This window comes from Oncorhynchus mykiss, chromosome 1 (genome assembly GCF_013265735.2).
Source record: "Oncorhynchus mykiss isolate Arlee chromosome 1, USDA_OmykA_1.1, whole genome shotgun sequence".
Classification (NCBI taxonomy): domain Eukaryota; kingdom Metazoa; phylum Chordata; class Actinopteri; order Salmoniformes; family Salmonidae; genus Oncorhynchus; species Oncorhynchus mykiss.
In genome coordinates, this window is record NC_048565.1 from 51,248,157 (window position 1) to 51,263,671 (window position 15,515).

Below are 15,515 nucleotides of genomic sequence, written 5' to 3' on the forward strand. Positions count from 1 at the left end.
TTTTGAGTGTGTGATTGAAAGTTTGTGTGGCATACAGGAGCTGAGAAAATGAGTTCTAGACTGTACGTTGTGGTATGCCTTTTAATTGATATGGTAGTTCTAGCTTAACAAAAACTCGGCGTGTAGTTTAATAGCAACTGTTCATTAACTAAGGCAATTGTTGAATCACTAATAGTCACCGTTGTATAACTTGTTTTGCTAATATAAATATTGATGGCTGCTTTCATAACCGCTTCAAAAAGTCTCAAGAGGATGCTAACTATTTTGGCCCTACGGTTTTCAAAGAACACAGCCTGGGAAAGTAATGTCTGTTTACCGGATATACTGTAGAGTGCAACCTAGGTTGTTGGTACTTGTAGGTTGATTTGACGAATGATGATCAATGTCGACAACTCACAATATCTGACTCTGCAAAGGGAACGGACTTTTTGCGACCGGTGAATTGTACATGTAATCGGACCATTCTTGCAGAAGAGATGGAGTTATATTGAACTGTCATACAGACACACAGGGAATGCATTTGTTAGCATATGTCACTTTGTTAAAGCAGATCCAAGCATATCGCCATAACTTTATTCGCTTTGCCTCTTCCGTTGATGATAGGCCATTCAGATATCACCGGTTATTGGGAGAGAGGTGAAGAGGGTGTGGGATCTGTCTTGTTCAGGTAGTGGTGGGTTGGGTGTTTTTCCTTTCCCTTACCTTTCCTCTCTTTCCTGCCTCACGGACGTACACTTTATTGTGGATCATTTTCACCGAGTTTTGGAGGTTCACTGGTACGGCTTTACATTGTGCAATCAGGACTTGACTCTTCCTCGGGGGGAATGCGTAGACTTCTTTTTTTGTAAGACGTCTTTTGGAAATGTTTTAAATAGATGACCCTTTTCCTAGGACGGTGTACTGTGATTTTGGCTGTTTTACAAAGCAGTGTCTTCTCTCTCACTAAGTGGCCTGTCTTTGCAGGGTTAAATCATGTGGATGCTGTATATAAGCCTCCTCTTCCTCCTTGGTGTTTAGAAGGCAGCGGAGAAATAAACATCATCATTAATCATGCTTCAGCTGTGTGCACGGTGCGCTGCTTCAAACACAGGGGAATTCCACCAAGGCTCCTATTATAGCTGGTGTTGAATAGAGTCCTCTCCACAGCCAGGCTGGCTGTTCTGAGGCCGTGAGCCTAGCGCGTTTGGAGCTCTCCTTGCATCTTCATTGAGAATCAAGATGCTTAATACCTCAAGGTTGTTAATTGAAGGTGTATGCGTGTGCGTGTGTGTGTGCGTGCGTGCGTGCGTGTGTGTGTGTGTGTGTGTGTGTGTGGAGTATTCTGCTTACTGACCTGCTTCTATTTGAGTTTCAAAGGAACAATGAAGAATCTCTACCATAATGAAACTTGGTCTAATTTCTCCCTCCCTCCCTCCCTCCCTCCCTCCCTCCCTCCCTCCCTCCCTCCCTCCCTCCCTCTAGTGCCTTTCCGTGAGGCGCCGGCCCAGACTGCCCGGCGCAAGCAAGCCCCACGGAGCACCCTCGCTGCACCACGGCCGACGCTCTTGCGCTCCAACAGCGACAACAACCTGAACGTGAACAACCGGTCACCCCTGCCGTCCCCGAGCCACTCTCCCCTGCGTAGCCTCTCCCCCCGCCGGCCCCAGCAGCAGCAGATGCCCAGCCCCAATGGAACAGTCAGGACCATGGGGAAGGGGGCTCCCCGCCCTCCCCGCTCACCTTCCCTGGGGCGCCTGGGGGAGGAAGCACGGAGACAGACCCCTCAGCGACAGCCCAGGTCAGTCACCAACCAGGGTTTGAGTTATATATTGGCTCTTGAGGGCTCCCAACTTCTTTTGCAGGTGCCCAAAGTGAAATCGTGGATTTTTTTAGGGGGGGGCCCGGCCCATATTGATATCTCCATACTTATGGGTGGGCCCTGATTTGTTATGGGGCCACCCAGGCTTACTAGACCTCCTTTTAGTTAAACAATGTCACCAACTTTAGGGTGCGACTGCTATAGGGAGTGACTTTCCAATTAGTGCCCTTGGTAGTTTACAGAACCTCTACAAACAGAGTGCAGTTACAAAGAAGGATTTTGGCCCAGAAAATATGTCCCAAATGAGTCCCTGGTGCACATGGCAGCCTGGGGAATAGAGATGGTAGATGTGTGGCGCTCACTGTAGGTCTGAGCAGTCTCTCTCAGGAGAGTGTGGATGTGTGTTCATGGATGTGTGTGGATGTTGGCCCAAAAACAGTCCCTGGTGTTCACTGCATCTTGGGGAGTAGAGATTCTAGATGTGCTCCACCATCGGTCCAATCAGTCACTCTTATGAAAGTGGCAACGTCGGAGTGGGGGTTTCTGTTGCAGACAGGGGAGGGAAGGGTTTGTTCAGTTGGGATGAGTGAGGCCCTGCTCAAAAGTAGTACACCGTACAGGGAATAAGGTGAGAGGAATTACAGGCAGGCAGAGGAGAGGCTTGGCAGTACAGCTGTCCCACTGCGACTTGGTTAATGTGTACAGATTCCCCAATGCCAATCGTGACAACTGTTACTCTTCGTGAACAATACCCCAGTCCTACTTCAGCAAACTGCTTTCGGTTGGTTTACTTAATTTGACACTCCAACCCCCCTACCCCAGATATACCCTGGATCCCGGTCTCATCACATATACCCCCCACCCTCCTACTTCACATCTGTCATTGTCACCATGGATGTACCACCAGATTTGAGTTGAGACCATTTTTTGGTCCACGTCAATGACGTGTGTTTGCGTGCGAGCGTGTGAATCTCTTCACCATAGCAGGGGGTCTGTGGAGAACAGAGCAGGCTCAGTAAGTGGGCCACGCCAATTACTCACTGCTCGCATAAAAGGAAAACGGAAATTCATCTAAATTGAATCTAAATATGACAGATGTCACACAATAAATGATCCTATGGGAATTGTACCTTTTTTTTTCTCCCCTTCAGCTTCCCCGTGTTCAGCCCGTGTTCAGCCCGTGTTCAGCCCGTGTTCAGGATGCATAATGAGTTGTTGTGATTGCCTTCACTCGGCCTCCTCTCAGCCAGGTCAGCAGGCCTACTGGTGTATGAATACATTATTACTAGCACCGTTACTGGAGTAGAGCGGTTCAAATGGGACACCGTTAGTTCCTCCCTAGTTACTGGAGTGGTTGCTATGGCCATTACTGCCATATGGTGCATATGTGTTTTTAGCAGCTAACTAGCTTACTCCACGGTGTGTTAGATAATATCCTCCAACTGCGGACCAAAGCAAAGCGCTAACAGCTGTAGTGTGTTTCGGATGCGATCTGATAATTGCTGTTTGCTATTACGCTCCTGTTGTCCGTGTGGACAACGGTGATTCAGAGGCCAATATAAAACATACTATTTTCTGTATTTAGTTCTAAGGCGTAGACAGTACTTGTGCTAAATAACTGTTCAGGGTTAGAGCCTGCTATTTTAACTGTATTAGATAATTCACCTAGATTATTGCTTTACTTGGTACTGTAGTAGACACTCTATCTTGGTTTACATACTGTACCTAGAAAGAGCAATGAAAAATAGCTCACACGTATAGGCCATTCCTTCTGTTTTTGATTTAGTCATTTTAGCCAACGATCTTATCCAGAGAAATTTATAGTAGTGAGTGCATACATTTTTCATACTGGTCCCCTGGGGAAATTGAACCCACAACCCTGGCGTTGCAAGTGCCAATGCTCTACTAACTGAGCCACTCAGTGCCTGTTATAGTTTCATTGAAACGCTGATATATCCTGACATGATACCTTAAAAGAAGCAATTATATACCATGACAGTGAGTGTTACATGAACACTCATCTGTTTTTGCCTCAGCATAGCAGTAGATCAGAAATAGACACATTGTGACAATATTCAGACACAACCATTGGCTGATGCTGCTGTTGGAGGACCTATTTTCTTCCTGTTCTTGTTTTGCATAAATACCTCAGCCCACGACTGCCTCTTCCAAATTTAACATCCTTATGTAATCACTGTCTTTGGTTCAAGGTATGAGGGGTGGGTTTGTGCACGGCTCCATCCCAAATGGCACCCTATTCCCTACATAGTGCACTACTTTTGACCAGAGCCCTATGGGCCCTGGTCAAAAGCAGTGCACTATATATATATATATATATATATATATATATATATATATATATATATACACTGTTCAAAAAAATAAAGGGAACACTAAAATAACACATCCTAGATCTGAATGAATGAAATATTCTTATTAAATACTTTTTTCTTTACATAGTTGAATGTGCTGACAACAAAATCACACAAATATTATCAATGGAAATCAAATTTATCAACCCATGGAGGTCTGGATTTGGAGTCACACTCAAAATTAAAGTGGAAAACCACACTACAAGCTGATCCAACTTTGATGTAATGTCCTTAAAACAAGTCAAAATGAGGCTCAGTAGTGTGTGTGGCCTCTACGTGCCTGTATGACCTCCCTACAACGCCTGGGGATGCTCCTGATGAGGTGGAGGATGGTCTCCTGAGGGATCTCCTTCCAGACCTGGACTAAAGCATCTGCCAACTCCTGGACAGTCTGTGGTGGATGGAGCGAGACATGATGTCCCAGATGTGCTCAATTGGATTCAGGTTTGGGGAACGGGCGGGCCAGTCCATAGCATCAATGCCTTCCTCTTGCAGGAACTGCTGACACACTCCAGCCACATGAGGTCTAGCATTTTCTTGCATTAGGAGGAACCCAGGGCCAACCGCACCACCATATGGTCTCACAAGGGGTCTGAGGATCTCATCTCGGTACCTAATGGCAGTCAGGCTACCTCTGGCGAGCACATGGAGGCCCCCCAAAGAAATGCCACCCCACACCATGACTGACCCACTGCCAAACCGGTCATGCTGGAGGATGTTGCAGGCAGCAGAACGTTCTCCACGGCGTCTCCAGACTCTGTCACGTCTGTCACATGTGCTCAGTGTGAACCTGCTTTCATCTGTGAAGAGCACAGGGCGCCAGTGGCGAATTTGCCAATCTTGGTGTTCTCTGGCAAATGCCAAACGTCCTGCACAGTGTTGGGCTGTAAGCACAACCCCCACTTGTGGACGTCGGGCCCTCATACCACCCTCATGGAGTCTGTTTCTGACCGTTTGAGCAGACACATGCACATTTGTGGCCTGCTGGAGGTCATTTTGCAGGGCTCTGGCAGTGCTCCTCCTGCTCCTCCTTGCACAAAGGCGGAGGTAGCAGTCCTGCTGCTGGGTTGTTGCCCTCCTACGGCCTCCTCCACGTCTCCTGATGTACTGGCCTGTCTCCTGGTAGCGCCTCCATGCTCTGGACACTACGCTGACAGACACAGCAAACCTTCTTGCCACAGCTCGCATTGATGTGCCATCCTGGATGAGCTGCACTACCTGAGCCACTTGTGTGGGTTGTAGACTCCGTCTCATGCTACCACTAGAGTGAAAGCACCGCCAGCATTCAAAAGTGACCAAAACATCAGCCAGGAAGCATAGGAACTGAGAAGTGGTCTGTGGTCACCACCTGCAGAACCACGCCTTTATTGGGGGTGTCTTGCTAATTGCCTATAATTTCCACCTGTTGTCTATTCCATTTGCACAACAGAATGTGAAATGTATTGTCAATCAGTGTTGCTTCCTAAGTGGACAGTTTGATTTCACAGAAGTGTGATTGACTTGGAGTTACATTGTGTTGTTTAAGTGTTCCCTTTATTTTTTTTGAGCAGTGTATATATGTGTATATACAGTGCCTTGCGAAAGTAATCGGCCCCCTTGAACTTTGCGACCTTTTGCCACAATTCAGGCTTCAAACATAAAGATATAAAAGTGTATTTTTTTGTGAAGAATCAACAACAAGTGGGACACAATCATGAAGTGGAACGACATTTATTGGATATTTCAAACTTTTTTAACAAATCAAAAACTGAAAAATTGGGCGTGCAAAATTATTCAGCCCCTTTACTTTCAGTGCAGCAAACTCTCTCCAGAAGTTCAGTGAGGATCTCTGAATGATCCAATGTTGACCTAAATGACTAATGATGATAAATACAATCCACCTGTGTGTAATCAAGTCTCCGTATAAATGCACCTGCACTGTGATAGTCTCAGAGGTCCGTTAAAAGCGCAGGGAGCATCATGAAGAACAAGGAACACACCAGGCAGGTCCGAGATACTGTTGTGAAGAAGTTTAAAGCCGGATTTGGATACAAAAAGATTTCCCAAGCTTTAAACATCCCAAGGAGCACTGTGCAAGCGATAATATTGAAATGGAAGGAGTATCAGACCACTGCAAATCTACCAAGACCTGGCCGTCCCTCTAAACTTTCAGCTCATACAAGGAGAAGACTGATCAGAGATGCAGCCAAGAGGCCCATGATCACTCTGGATGAACTGCAGAGATCTACAGCTGAGGTGGGAGACTCTGTCCATAGGACAACAATCAGTCGTATATTGCACAAATCTGGCCTTTATGGAAGAGTGGCAAGAAGAAAGCCATTTCTTAAAGATATCCATAAAAAGTGTTGTTTAAAGTTTGCCACAAGCCACCTGGGAGACACACCAAACATGTGGAAGAAGGTGCTCTGGTCAGAAGAAACCAAAATGTAACTTTTTTGCAACAATGCAAAACGTTATGTTTGGCGTAAAAGCAACACAGCTGAACACACCATCCCCACTGTCAAACATGGTGGTGGCAGCATCATGGTTTGGGCCTGCTTTTCTTCAGCAGGGACAGGGAAGATGGTTAAAATTGATGGGAAGATGGATGGAGCCAAATACAGGACCATTCTGGAAGAACCTGATGGAGTCTGCAAAAGACCTGAGACTGGGACGGAGATTTGTCTTCCAACAAGACAATGATCCAAAACATAAAGCAAAATCTACAATGGAATGGTTCAAAAATAAACATATCCAGGTGTTAGAATGGCCAAGTCAAAGTCCAGACCTGAATCCAATCGAGAATCTGTGGAAAGAACTGAAAACTGCTGTTCACAAATGCTCTCCATCCAACCTCACTGAGCTCGAGCTGTTTTGCAAGTAGGAATGGGAAAAAATGTCAGTCTCTCGATGTGCAAAACTGATAGAGACATACCCCAAGCGACTTACAGCTGTAATCGCAGCAAAAGGTGGCGCTACAAAGTATTAACTTAAAGGGGCTGAATAATTTTGCATGCCCAATTTTTCAGTTTTTGATTTGTTAAAAAAGTTTTAAATATCCAATAAATGTCGTTCCACTTCATGATTGTGTCCCACTTGTTGTTGATTCTTCACAAAAAAATACAGTTTTATATCTTTATGTTTGAAGCCTGAAATGTGGCAAAAGGTTGCAAAGTTCAAGGGGGCCGAATACTTTCGCAAGGCACTGTATATATATAGAATATGATGCCATTTGGAACACAGACGGGTGGGTTTGAGCATGTTGCCAACTAGGGTTGGTTGCTGGTAAACAAGGACTTGCTCTTTGTAGTTTGTAGAGGCGGGTAGCTGGTAGCCAGGGCTGTGCCCCACATTGCACCCTATTCCCTACATAGTGCACTACTTTTCCCGTGGTCAAAAGTGGTGGACCATATAGGGATTGGAATATGGTGCCATTTGGGACACAGGTCATCAACCATGGTTGGTTAGTGGTAAACAAGGACGTGCCTTTTTGTAGTTTGTAAGGGCGGTTATCTAGCCGGTAGTTGGTAGCTTGTGTCCTATAAACCTCTCACTGGGTTATTTACACCGTCAACAGTTTTTTTATGATCTATTATTCATCCCGTTCATAAGTTTCTCTTACGTCTCATACCGTCCATAGCACACGTGCGCAGTACAATACCCTTGTGTTCTTCCTATTTGGTATATGGCAACGCAAGAGTGTCCCGTTGCAATTGAATGACCGTCACGACCCTACACGACACTATAACTATGTAGACACTAAAGTACCCAGACCTGTTTGTTAGCCTAACCTTATCTCCATAGTCTTTCCATCATGCAGTAACCCGGTGCCAGTTTCACATTTTGGTTGCATCACACTGCTAAGTTTGATGCCCACTATTCTAGCAGATCCCCCAGACACTCTTTTTTTCTCCAACTATTACATTTTTTTCACACAATTGTGTCGACCCCAACCAAACTGTGCTGGCTCCAGCACATTTACAGCAACTATGGTGGATGTGTAACCAAACCAGCTCAAGACAGCTTGGCTCGACACAGTAGTGTGTGTAGAGCCACGAAAGCATCTGGAGGATTTGATGTGACAGCTTGACTGTTAAACAGGCAGTGAGCTGCTGTCAGTCACAGTGGTCTGCCATCTCTCCACACACACACACACACACACACACACACACACACACACACACACACACACACACACACACTGCCATGGCTACTAAGCGTAAAGTCATGACTAAAAGGTTAACATTGGTTTGACTGTTGCCATGTACAAAGGTCACGTTTTTATGATTTCGACCTACCAGTGAATGAATGGCAGTGACTTTGGGCCTATGCATTTATAGGCTATAAAGTGTGTAGCATCTGTACTAAGTCAAATAAAATCTCAAATTGTGTTGCTGTAGTTACACAAAAAAGTGTTACGTAACGTGAATGTCGGTATTGTTGGTGAGACCCTATCATGCTTTATGGGCTGGCAGGTAGTCTAGTGGTTAGAGTGTTGGGCCAGTAACCGAAAGGTTGCTGGATCGAATCCCCCGAGCTGACAAGGTAAAAAATCTGCCCCTGAGCAAGGCAGGTAACCAACCCACTGTTCCCCCGGTAGGCTGTCATTGTAAATAAGAATTTTGTCTTAACAGACTTGCCTAGTTAAATGAAGGTCAAATGTACACACTGCATTGTATTCAGTGTGTGGACTCTGCAGAGTCTCTTGTCTTGATAGTTTGCTATCGTCAGCACCTGCTCAGACAATGGATGTGTCATGGTTTCCCTTATACTGCTTCACACTCTCAAAATCTACAACCTGAAAGGGTTCTTCGGCTGTCCCCATAGGACTCTTTTTAGCTCCAGGTAAAACCTTTTTGGGTTCCCATGTAGAACCCTTTCCGCAGAGGTTTCTACATGGAACCCAAAAAGGTTCTACCTGGAACCAAAAAGGCTGTTCCTTTGGGGACAGCTGAAAAACCCTTTTGGGACCCTTTTTTCTAAGAGTGTGAAGGATAGGAGGCTATGCTATGCTATGCTAGCCTATCCAGTTGGCATGAGGGATGCCTTTGGCTGTGATTTCGACAGAAATAGTGATTCACTTGGTATGAAATCTGATCTCGGTTAGTTTGGTCTGCGGAATCCGGTCGGATGCTCGATTAAACCATTTACGTTCACGCAGTCGGGTACATTAGATATGACATGGTATAGTCCCTGCCTACAGTTAAGCGGAGGAGGCTGTGCTACACTAGGTACCTACAGTGATGCTAAACTAGGTAGTTAGCATGAGGGATGCCTTTGGTTGTGACTTTGACAGAGTCTCTATAGAGTCTTAATGAAGCACCAGCCACTGAGGGCATGTACAGCTGGAATTCTCATCTGGCCCACTTTCTCTCTCTCTCTCTCTCTCTCTCTCTCTCTGCCGCTCTGCTGGCCTCTATCGCCGTGTGTGTGTGTGTGTGTGTGTGTGTGTGTGTGTGTGTGTGTGTGTGTGTGTGTGTCATGCTGTGTCCCTGGGCTAGCAGGTGGAGCAGCGAGGTGGGTAGGCTCTCATCCCCCAGGCCGAGCACAGGAAGTGAACATACCAGGACATCACATATCACTGCTCTGCTGCTGCCTTGGTTGTCAGACGTTTACAGTACACCATCCCCATCATCTCCATGAGTACAGCATGTCATCTGTGGCGCTTCAAAATGTGTTGTCATTTTCGGTGTAGATCTTGTTGAATTACACTGTGTTCATACCAGTGACATTGACAGATTATTTTTTTTTACCCGTTTTAAGTCTAAACACAGTCCACAAAGTTCTTTCTATGCAAATAAGCTTTGCTGTACAAGGCTCTTGTGCTAAATACACAAGATAATCTAAATTTGGGGCCCTTAACTTCATACTGTATTGCAGAAGACATTGTAATGTTTCCATCTACATCCTCTTCCCCTGTGTCATTTCTCTCTACAAAGCAGGTGAATGCCAAGAGCTCTGCGGATAATAGCTCTGATTGGTTTCCCTGTTCTCCTCATTGTGTTGTAGAATAGATGATGTGTGCAGAGAGTAGGTCTGGACCACAAGCTGGGATAGGAGTGGTAATAGGGCCCCTGTTGAGGGACCCAGACACTGTACAGCAACTCCAAACAACCGAATGGACAGAGAGAGTTTGCTGCTTTAATTAGCTAGAAGGAGCATTCGTATTCAACAGAGGAGAGCCTCGTTACTGCCTCAGGCTTCAATATAAAGCTATGTCCAAGGGATTGTAAACATATACGAGTGGACCATCATAGGAATTATATTGTCCAAGCACTATCCAATCATTTGATAATGTAATGTCTCTCAATTGCTACATTTTTCACATCTCCACGCTAACGAATGTCAGACTTTTGAGTGGGGAATGGAATATATCAACATCAAATGGATGATCAACACAGATTTGATGATACTCCTGTCATTAGTGTGGATAATGAGCCCGTTCCAGCTCTGATCTCCTATTGTAGGCCGTCAGTTTTACAGCAGTCCAACAGAGGGGGCCATTGTACAACCTTTCATTCCTGTCAGTGAATTTCCTCAGCTGCTATGATGTGCTGCTCATTGAGTAGAGTAGAGTTCACTAAATACTAGGGATGTGACGATCATGGGATTTTGTTGACAACTATTGGTCACCGTTATAAAATATACAAAATAAATAAATACAAGATAATGACTGGACTCAACCACACATGATATCTTTTTGAATGCCCGGGTGTCTCGTCTTGTCAGCTGTTCTTTCCAAACAAAATGATATTTTTTCCACCTCTTGTCTCTCCTTATGTCGGCTGTTATATGTAAACCAAGCTTACTTTTACTTTGCTGCTTTCGGGTAAAGTTTTTGCGACTTTAAAATGAAGTTGATGATATTTATTTTTGAATAATGTTATTATTAAAACGCTCATGACAGTTATTTTATTATAGACGGTCTTCATCCATAATCTGCAGTTACACGGTTATAGAGCCCTACTAAATACATACCCATATAATTTCACTGCTATGTGAAAATATGTACCTTGCACTTTTTTCTCTTCCCTATCCTGTTCCCCGAATATGCCCAACCCACAGTATACCGTTTACAGGGGGCACAGGCTGCTAAAGTGTGCTTTATACCAAAAGGCTGTGCTCCATTTAATAAAATCACTGTATGTGACCACAAAAAAAAAGTATGTTTCTATTTTTGTGACTACGGACTACGGACTAACCTCAATCTTTTTCCCCTCTCCCCTCTCCAGCCCCCACAGGGGTCGGGAAGCCTTCTCTGATGGCATAGACAGCCAGGGGCCCACGCGTAAGCTGTACAGTGCTGTGCCAGGCAAGCACTATGTGGTGACCCAGTCCTACCAACCACAGGCCGAAGGAGAGATCCCCCTGTACAAGAACGACAAGGTCAAAGGTAAACATCCTGGTCGATCTATGCTGTATCCCAGAGCGAAGTAGTGTTTTAATTGGGACACCTTTTTTACTGCTTGAGTACTGGGCGTTCTTATAGTATAATGGCTCTCAAATACAGTATGAGCGCCGGTACAGTACATTAGTAATAGTTCCGGCACCTTTTTCATTTCACTTTAAGCACTGGGGAGAGAGATATTAGAGGCAACCACTCAGAAGGATGTCATTAAGAAGTCCATCAGTAACCTGCTTAGATTTAGCTAAACGATTTTTCCCAACTAAGTAAACAGTGAAAAGCAAGACACTTATGCAAAAGACTGCAGTGCATTGTATTTACTCTAGTTATTTACTCTCACTTCTACTCTAGTTATTTACTCTCACTTCTACTCTAGTTATTTCTAACATCAGTGGTAGCTTTGTCTCTTAGGGAAAAGGACTATTTCGTTTACGGGTGTGTTTTTCCTCAGTGCTTTTTGAGTTTTAAAATTCAATTGTGCCTTTTCAAAGGTTACATAGTATTTACCTGTCAGGTTGTCATGTTGGGCAAGCTAGAGTGGCATTGAAGAGACCACAGGCACATTGGTGGAGTGGAGCTGGGGTCTTTTTTAGATGAATAATGACTAATGCAGTCAATTCTTCTTTTACATACTACTATTTACATTGTTCTTACACAGTCTTTCCCCCCTTATCTCACTCCCCCTTCCCCACCCTCTCTCTTTCTCTCTTTTCACCCACCCTTCCCCTCCTCTCTCTCCCCCTCGCAGTGCTCTCCGTAGGGGAAAGTGGTTTCTGGGAGGGCAGTGCCCGTGGTAACTTGGGGTGGTTCCCAGCAGAGTGTGTGGAGGAGAACATCCCTAACCAAGTCCAGGAGGAGAAACCATGTAAGTCCTCGGTGTGTGTGTGTGTGTGTGATCCCTAGCCAGGCCCACTAGGAGAAGCCTCCTCTCAAGACAGATCACCACGCTGTTCTAAATCACTTCTAAATCTCCGCTCGCAGCGCCACGAGGATTGATGTTTTATTGATTGGTAGAACAGTTGTTAGTGTAAAGTCTGATGCCAAACGGCCTCATTTTTCGCCTCACGCATCCCGTCCCTCTCCTCCTCTACAACTCAATAGGGCTCCATTATATGAATAAAAGAAGGAAATGGACCTTTGTAACAAGAGTTATTTCGTGACCTATCGTTTTATTCAAATACACACACTCCGTTTCTTCAAAGAAAAAAGCAATCAGATTCTTGTGAGATATTTTTCTCCTGTGCTCGGTCTCAGCTTTAGCTCTCTTATGCTTCGATAACCATCTGAATATGTGAAGTGCCTTCTGGCCATGGCAGGCTGGTAATGCAATTAGCACTCGGCAGCATGGACACAGTCCACAGCCTACACATGCGTTCTCTCACAACACAGTGTTTGCGTGGATCATTTGCATTCAGTAGGCTAAGCCACAGGGTACATGCATTTACAGTAGCCTATTTTTGCCTGTACAGTAGCGAGCATGCGGATCATGTTCAATACATGCGTAACCTGTGTATTTCACGCTTGGTTCCCTGACCTCTCCTAGTATGTCATTCTGGATTATGGGTAGAGAGAGCCACACTGATACCTGAGACTAGACTACAATGCAGCTGTAGTACTGTAGTGAAGATGTTAAAATGTCTGAGATGTTGGCCGGTAGACTGCTTTCTTGCTTTGCATTTGTGCAAGTACAGTATTTTTGTACAGTTTGTGTGAATTTGTGTGTGTGTACTCTGTGCGCATACTACGTGTGTGTGTGTGTGTGTGTGTGTGGGTGTGCGTGTGCGGCGCGCGTGTATGCTTCTGTGTGTCTGCGTGTGCCCCTTGCTCCTGGGGGCAACATTCTGTTGAAAGTTATTTTGGTCCAAATAAATGCCTTCCACATCAGTGCAGCCAGTGTTCAGTAGCTTATGAGGCCATGCAGCTCTGCTCAGGCCAGAGGGGATGAGGGCTCTCTTGAGTTTAAAGCACACCATGATTGCATGATCCGGCTGCACTGATGTACTGACATAATAGTAAGGCAGCTATTGAAAACGCTTAAAGGGATAGTGCGAGATTTTGTCAAACCATTTTCGACCTACCCAAATTCAGATGGACTCATGGAGACCATTTGTATGTCTCTGCATGCGGTTCTAAGGACGTTAATAACTGGCGTCAGCGCAATGACTGGAAGTCTACCGGAACGGCTAGCATGCACATCTACCTCTTACTTCCAACTGAATATGTGAAGGGCCTTCTGGCCATGGCAGGCACACACACAATTAGCCCTCAGCAGCAAGGACACCGTCCACAGCCTACACATGCGTCCTTCACAACGCAGTGTTTGCGTGAATTATTTGCATTCAGTAGGCTAAGCCACAGGGTACGCGCATTTTACGGTAGCCTATCTTTGCCTGTACAGAAGCGGTTGTGCGGACCTCATACATGCTATAACCTGTGTGTTTCACCCTTGGTTCCCTGACCTCTCCTAGTGTGTCTTCTGGATTGTGGGTAGAGAGAGACATTAACTTTTACTATGTTACGTCTATGCCTGAGTCCGGGTTGATCTTGCAGGAGTTGCTGTTCCACAACTACCGCATATCAACCAATCAGCATCCAGGATCCAAACAACCGTTTTATAACACATTATAAAAAGCAGCATTTGAATAAAGCGATACTTCAATGCTTTCACTTTCGCCATCACTGTCTTATCAATCTTCTTGAACAACAAAATAATATACAGGATTCCCACCGGGGACCAAAATATATGATGTCACTATTGTAGGTCATTTTGCATAAAAGTGTCTTCTAAATGGACTGTTAGGAGGGTGGTGTACAGAAATAAATGAATGATGTTTTAAATTAGAAGTCAGGCAGGCTTGAGAAGCATTGGCAAACCATCTGTGATGCAATTGGCTGGGAGGGTCTGGTGTGTGTGTGTGTGTGTGTGTGTGTGTGTGTGTGTGTGTGTGTGTGTGTGTGTGTGTGTGTGTGTGTGTGTGTGTGTGTGTGTGTGTGTGTGTGTGTGTGTGTGTGTGTGTGTGTGTGTGTGGCATCACAATATGAGTCATTATGATGTCATTCTGCCTGCTACTCCACTCTGACAGAACACTGATATGCCATTGAATGTTCCAGACCCTCATGTTTGTGTGTGTGTGGTCCAGTGTGTGTGTGTGTGTTTATGTGTTCCAGAGTGTGTGTGTGTGTGTGTGTTCCAGACACTTACCTGTGGCTTATATAGTATCAGAACAATGTGCAGTGACTGGAGAGGTCTCTTGATAGGAGGAGGCTAGCTTTGGTGTTTACCCCTTAAAATGTGTATTGGCCTAAATGTATTTAAAGTCCAATAATGTCTATACTGAACGAAAATATGAACACAACATGCAACAGTTTTCAGGGAATTAGTCAACTGAAATAAATTATCTAGGCCCTGGGCAGGGGTGCAGGCATGGGTGGGCCTGGGAGGGCATAGGCCCACCATTGTGGGAGCCAGGCCCATCCACTGGAGAGCCAGGCCCAGCCAATCAGAATTAGTTTTTCCCCACAAAAGGGCTTTATTACAGACAGAAATACTCCTCAATTTCATCAGCTGTCCAGGTGGCTTGTCACAGACGGTCCTGCAAGTCAAGAAGCCGGATGTGAAGGTCCTGGGCCAGTGTGGTTACATGTGGTCTTTGGTTGTGAGGCAGATAGGATGTACTGCTAAATTCTCTAAAATTATGTTTTGCCAGCGGCTTGTGGTAGAGAAATTAATATAAAATTATCTGGCAACAGCTCTGGTTGCCAGTTGCACTCCTCCCTAAAACTTGAGAAATCTGTGGCATTGTATTGTGTGACAAATCCGCACATTTTATTGTCCCAAGCACAAAATGCACCTGTGTAATGATCATGCTGTTTAATCAGCTTGATATGCCACACCTGTCAGGTGGATGGATTATTTTGGCAAAGGAGAAATGCTCACTAACAGGGATGTAAACAACTGTGT

At 45.1% G+C, this 15,515-nt stretch overlaps 1 protein-coding gene across 2 annotated transcripts in view; it reads left to right on the top strand.

Annotated features, from left to right (window-relative positions):
* Nucleotides 1-15,515, top strand: part of shank2b (SH3 and multiple ankyrin repeat domains 2b) — a 126,804-nt gene that overhangs the window by 33,327 nt on the left and 77,962 nt on the right. For both annotated transcript variants that reach the window (XM_036979571.1, XM_036979569.1), the window contains 3 exons: nucleotides 1,462-1,777; nucleotides 11,382-11,542; nucleotides 12,303-12,419. In XM_036979571.1, the coding sequence (XP_036835466.1) occupies nucleotides 1,462-1,777; nucleotides 11,382-11,542; nucleotides 12,303-12,419 (594 nt within the window). The remainder of the gene's footprint in view (nucleotides 1-1,461; nucleotides 1,778-11,381; nucleotides 11,543-12,302; nucleotides 12,420-15,515) is intronic.